Source organism: Adiantum capillus-veneris, chromosome 9, assembly GCF_014529385.1.
Source record: "Adiantum capillus-veneris isolate H3 chromosome 9, ASM1452938v2, whole genome shotgun sequence".
Taxonomy (NCBI): domain Eukaryota; kingdom Viridiplantae; phylum Streptophyta; class Polypodiopsida; order Polypodiales; family Pteridaceae; genus Adiantum; species Adiantum capillus-veneris.
The window spans coordinates 95,981,364-95,987,024 of record NC_140939.1 but is presented as its reverse complement, the minus strand read 5'-3'; the positions used below and the strand labels follow the sequence as shown (position 1 = coordinate 95,987,024).

At 45.4% G+C, this 5,661-nt stretch overlaps 1 protein-coding gene across 2 annotated transcripts; it reads right to left on the bottom strand.

The window, feature by feature from the left end:
* Positions 1-942: 942 nt before the first annotated feature.
* LOC147450842 (uncharacterized) lies at positions 943-5,165 on the bottom strand. 2 transcript variants are annotated; one of them, XM_086519850.1, is made up of 4 exons: positions 3,841-5,165; positions 2,508-3,738; positions 2,254-2,418; positions 943-1,331 (listed from the first exon to the last, which is right to left on the bottom strand). In XM_086519850.1, exons 1-4 carry the CDS (start codon positions 4,618-4,620, stop codon positions 1,291-1,293), a joined length of 2,217 nt encoding a protein of 738 aa, XP_086375976.1. In that variant the 5' UTR covers positions 4,621-5,165; the 3' UTR covers positions 943-1,290. The 2 variants fall into 2 exon arrangements, with proteins under 2 accessions (XP_086375976.1, XP_086375975.1); XM_086519849.1 differs by lacking the exon at positions 943-1,331 and having other exon boundaries at positions 2,254-3,738; positions 3,841-5,159.
* Positions 5,166-5,661: the final 496 nt, after the last annotated feature.

The window sequence follows — 5,661 nt, the reverse complement described above, 5'->3', positions numbered from 1 at the left end:
GGGCGCCAACAGGATAGAAAGCAAAGGACATAAACCGACACAAAATGACATACTACTCTCCTAGCTAACAAGTATTGAAGATCAATCCACTTGGACAACTTATCGCTGAAAAATAGAGATTTACCTTTCTAGTCTCTACTTCAAAGTTACATTGAATCCTATGGGGATGCCAAGAAATCCGGACATTTCGCTTTCATTGCACCCTTGATTGAAAAAATCCAATAGGGGATGGAGGAGCGAGTTGACCTAAATGTTTTTGAATTGGTTAACCTTGGAACCCCAAAGCTAGGCAAAAAATCTCGAGCAAGTTGCAAACTATTGTGCGAAGGAATTATCATTACTCGAAAGTGCACTTGTGTCATCATTGTTACCGATTAGAGTTGGGAAGCACTCTCTTGGTTGTCGATCTTAGTTGGGAAGGGGAGTCTCGAATCAGATGCATCGAGGCAAAGTTACATGAGAAATTTCACATGAAGGATATGGATAGCAAATCACATTCTTGGTATTCACATTATGTGGCACCAGTCCATACTATTTGAAGCTACTATCTCATTACATGCTTGCACTTCTTTAAGACTCCAAAAAACAACTAGGTAGCCACACTCATTTGTTTACTTCGCAATAATAAAACATTCTTTGGCTCCTCTAAAGGTCTAACTCAAAATTGATAGGCACAGGTTTGACATCACTATGCAAGCCACTTTATCACACGAGCCTAGCTCTAGAATCTTTTCAAGGGCTGCAGCCTCTGCACACACGGAAACTTTGATGTTTGTTAGGAAAGGAGGGTATTACACATGCAAAAGGTTTTTCTATGTTGAGATTACACATAAAAGAAGCAACACTATCTATGGACAAACCTATTATAGTGTCAAAATATGAAGCACACAAAATAAAATCAAGAGTTAGTGTCTGCATAGTGTATATGCATGTAGAAATATATAATATGAAAATATAATTATAAATATAAAAATGTGTGCATGCGAGGTACAGTATTTTAGGGAGAGAATAGTACAAGTAAATCTTGCTAGAGTTGACAGTTTCAAAGGCACACGAACGCCAGAGATGATGATTGAGACGAAATTTCTTTCCTGCGATGCAAGTCCCTACACGAAGCAAACCAAGAAAATTGAAGGAAAATTAATGGCAGTACCCATCTACGACAATATTCTCGAATCTCGCTGGATATATCGCTGTTGAATTCTATACAAAAACATCGGGCATTTAATACATAGATACATAGGTATACACTGTGCATGCCAGAGCCATCCCTTAAAAGGGTCAATGGCTTCATTGCACTTCGATTAGCTGGATGACGGTGACGATTTTTTCTGCGAAAAGAAGTTTGATCAAGTTAACAAGTATTACCAATAATAATTACTACCAAGTGAACAACAACTGCACAGCCAAATTTCCCACTATGAGTGCTAAATGCAAATGCTAGATCTCCTATGGGGACAAGAACTAAGATGTGAAGATCTGCATGGCTGTTTGACTCTGTACACAGAAAATCCAGAAGTTCAAGGGGATAATCCTCTTCTCTATTTCACACGGCCATGGTGCCAACGGGGAACGGTAAAATGCACGAAATGTCATTCCCTGTTTCGAACACTCACGTCTGAAACACGAAACGGGCATCCGGAATGGGAAATTAGGATGGGAACGGGGAACAGGGACCTGAAAACGGCCATTCCGTGTAACTATGCATGGTGGAAGGGGATCAAGGGCAGGTGTGAGTCTTGGGTGGCGGGCAAGATTGGGACCGTAGATCTAACAACCGGAATTTACAAATTCTACCTGACTTTACACCAAGTGCATCCAACGGCCCTCATGCTCCCGACCACTGACCCCCTCCCAATTTGCCCGAGTCAGATAGAAAGGAGGGGAATAAATGCCACACCAGCTAGCAGAATGCCTCTCAGGGGTACCTGAGAAGCTATGCAACACACAAGCATGCATACACGGCACATGCATGGACCCAATGATCGTATGCGAATAAACTATTGAAGAGTATGGGTCTACCAATCAGGTGTGAATAATCAGTATGGCCCTTCAAAAGAATGTTCCCACATGTAGCTACCACTTTGGCCATCCTTTCTGATGCAATGTAATGGAAAAGGTCTACTCTGCTTGCTAGAAAGATTCCTCGCTATGGCCTTCACAATGATGCAATGAGCGCATACCAGAGTGTCAAAAACCACATTTGATGACCTTTGCATGCATGTATGCTACAGAGAGATGTTTTCTTCTTACCTCCAAAAAGCTGAAATGCTATGGATGCATCTGGCTTCCTTTCACCACATCCTCCCACCTCACTTCCTTCTTCCTGTCCGATGGCAAAGTAAACTCCACCTTCTTCTGAGCAGAGACCAGCTTCTCTTCCTCTGCCAAAGTAGGCGCATAGGATGGTTTGGATGCCTTCAATGCCAGGGCCTTCCCAAGCCATGAATCTGTCGTCGGTGATGGAGGAACAGGTGGAGGTAACACGTCCAATGAAAACATCGTACTTGCGATAGAGTTCTTAGAATGCTTTATCCCTACTTCAGTGCTTGCACACACGGTGCTTGATTCTGCGAGAGATCTTCCGTGATCCGTCCGCAATTCATCAGCCATAGTTGCAAATCGAACCTTTGAGTTGGCAGCACATTCATCACTGAAATTCTTTGTTTCTTGAGGTAGAGCCTTCCTTGTACTGGATTGGAAGCTTGAGATACCGAGGGGCCAACCAGGCATAGATGAAGATGACGACTTTGTGTTCTTTCCAGACGATTTCAGCCTTGAAGAGTATGCACCATCAAAAGGTCGTGCGCACGCATATTTCCCCTGTTGAGAATTCTCACTGCTGTTATGATGATCCATCAAATTTTCCTTGCCACTCTTCTCAGGTCGTGCGCATGCATATTTCCCCTGTTGAGAATTCACTCTGCTGTTATGCTGATCCATCAATTTTTCCTTGCCGCTCTTCTCAGGCTGGTATCGTGAAGGGACCTCGACACAGCCCTCACGGTCTCCGTCAAAAGCCAAAATCTCTCCCTCCCTAGGGCATAGAAGATTAGTTGCAACCGAATTATGTTTGTGAGAGGTCAACGACACATGAGGATTTTGAGACGGTGATTCACAATCTTCCAAAGGAGGAACACTGCTTTGAGTAGAGATTGACATATCAAATCTGCTTAAAGCATCATAGAACTCAAGCTCATCATCTTCAGGGCGACGTTGGTCCCTCAAGCCACTTTCAAATACATAAAGCCTCTCTTTGATGTTGTGTACTTGAGTAGATGAATCTTGACTTGAAACCTGAGGGTTACTGGCATTCCATGGGCATGAATCATTTGCATTCAACTCTACTGGGGTTTGTTGTGCATTATGACAATCACAGCCCACATCACCGTCATTGCAGGGGCCTCTCAAAGTCCGCGCACCCTGCTGAAATGCAATACCGTCACCTAAAGAAGGCCCTTTCATTGGAGTCTGACGTAAGAAGCTGCTTGAATTATGGCACTTGATGCAGAGGTTGAGAGAAGGCCTGGAATTCAAGTGGGTAAGGCTTTGTACAGAATTGCCAGCAGGACCTCTTGCAAAGCTTTTGTTCAGGTTTGCAGCACGTCTCCGTTCTGAATCTTGAATGGTAGGAGGGGTGGGAGATCTTGTGGCGAAGGATGCGGGAGCTGGCCCGAATATACCCCTTTGTTTCTGTGTACCTTGCATCATAACCTTCACCTTTGGTAGCAAATCCTCCTAAAAGCCAAAAAGAAAGGACCATCTTCTTATGAGCAGAGAAGCCCTACCTCCTACGACATAAGGGCATAGCCCATGAGCTAGATAACATGAAATCATTACCTCGTCAGAGCTTGTCCCATGACTGGAGGATTGTGTTGGCACCCTGCTTTTATTCCTCAACAAGGACTGATGTGCTATGTTATTTGAGCGCGACATAGCCGACTTTAAACCTGCACAGAAGAACCCACAAGACTTTGCCGGCATTTCACTGCTTACACTGTCATTGTAGTCTTCGTCATCCTCATAGAACGAACGAGACCATGCAACATTGGAGGGACTCTTCTTAGAATGCACAGGTGCATCCTTCATAGTCGCTGAAGAGTACCTAACTGTAGAAGGCATCGTCATAATTGGATGCCTGCCTGAAGAGTACATCGTGCGATCATGGTCTGCTGCAACAATCTTGGCAGCAGGTAAAAACCTTTCTAAAATAAAGCTCTGCAGAGCCTCCTCACGCCCAGCATCCCCATGTTGCAAATGCTTCTCTAAGCTCACTCTTTCTGAAAAGACATCCTCAATAGGGACCTCATGTGGAGATGTGGCATGGCACGCACTTGTGGAGCTCGCATCACTCTCTGTTGTCAAGGACTGCGATGGATTAAGTCGCAGAGCATTGTGAGCAGAGGAGTGGCTTCGAGGAGCCAAATGCGACAAAGAGGCAGTTGATGTGCTGTCGAGATGGACAAATGGAGATGTCGGAGACTGGATGGAGGGGGACAAAGCCATAGTAGGAGCACATTTTGACGCATGGGAAACCCTGCTCTGCTGGTGGTTCCTCTCATGTGGTGCCCCAGCTCTCTGCTCCTTGATGCGGCTGTGGCTCATGTGAAGCTCTTCCATAGTAATAGAGAGCTTGCTCTGTTAATTATCTACAGAATCATCTTACTGTTGCGTGCATTCCAAGCATAGATACTGCCCTCCCATCAAAGCCTTTAACAGAGCGAAGGACCTCAAGCCTGAAGGCTGAATATGATGTAGCAACGCTCAAGAAGTGAAAAAACAGCAAAAAAAGGGACTTAGGGTGTGCATGTGTGCGCGTGTCCGCCTGTGTGTGAGTGTACGCTCAAGAGGACGCGTCCTCTCTCACCACTGGTCTTATCAATGGCGTTTCATCTGCTGTTACAGCGATGACTCGGAGAAGGGGAGGAAAACGAGCAGAAAGGACAAATGGGAAGCCGTTGTGAAGCCACCATAGCCGTCTTTTGCGAAGAAAAAGGAGAGCGTAGCACAGAAGAGGAGGTGGAGATTCTGCAGAGGAGCACCTTTCCTAATTATTCTTCTTCTTTATTTCGTGCATGCAGTGTCCCTCCTCGGCAGCTCTTGAAACAACGCTACAGCTTCCATGAGTGAGCGAGAGAGAGAGAGAGAGAGAGAGGACGTTTTGAGCTCGACTCTCATATACCATGCTATAACAAGCCTTGCTATCATTTGGCCAAAGGTCATCCGCGAGGGTGAAATATTGTCACCCCTCTCAAACAATTGGTCGTGGCTAAAAGCCACAGTAAAATTCGAGCTTGGAAAAGATTCCCTCGGTGTCACCCCTACTCTGCTCTCCTCGGCTAGCTCTGTTGCTCCATCATCACCGAGAGTCGAAAGACCCCCCCTCCAAGTCAACATCTTCCTCCATGAACAATGAGTACCCCCAACCCCCTTTCAAAATCGACGAAATAAAGCCCCGCGAGTCAAGAGATGAAGATAGAGCTTGTGCACATGGCAGCAAAGCACTTATGAACCCACCTCGAACCCACCCCTAGTGTCTTGAAACCGTATCAAATCTCCCAATGACCCTATGCCTCCATGATCCATCTCATCCTATGCCCAGAAACTCTACAGAAGCGTGCCCTCACTATTACACGAGCATTTTCACTGCCTACATTGAAG

What these genes read in the sequence shown, in the direction of transcription:
- LOC147450842 (XM_086519849.1), bottom strand. Translation starts at nt 4,620, where the DNA reads ATGGAAGAGCTTCACATGAGCCACAGCCGCATCAAGGAGCAGAGAGCT. An exon ending in ATGGGACAAGCTCTGACGAG is followed by an intron (nt 3,739 to 3,840) that starts GTAATGATTTCA and finishes TTTGGCTTTTAG; the next exon opens with GAGGATTTGCTACCAAAGGT.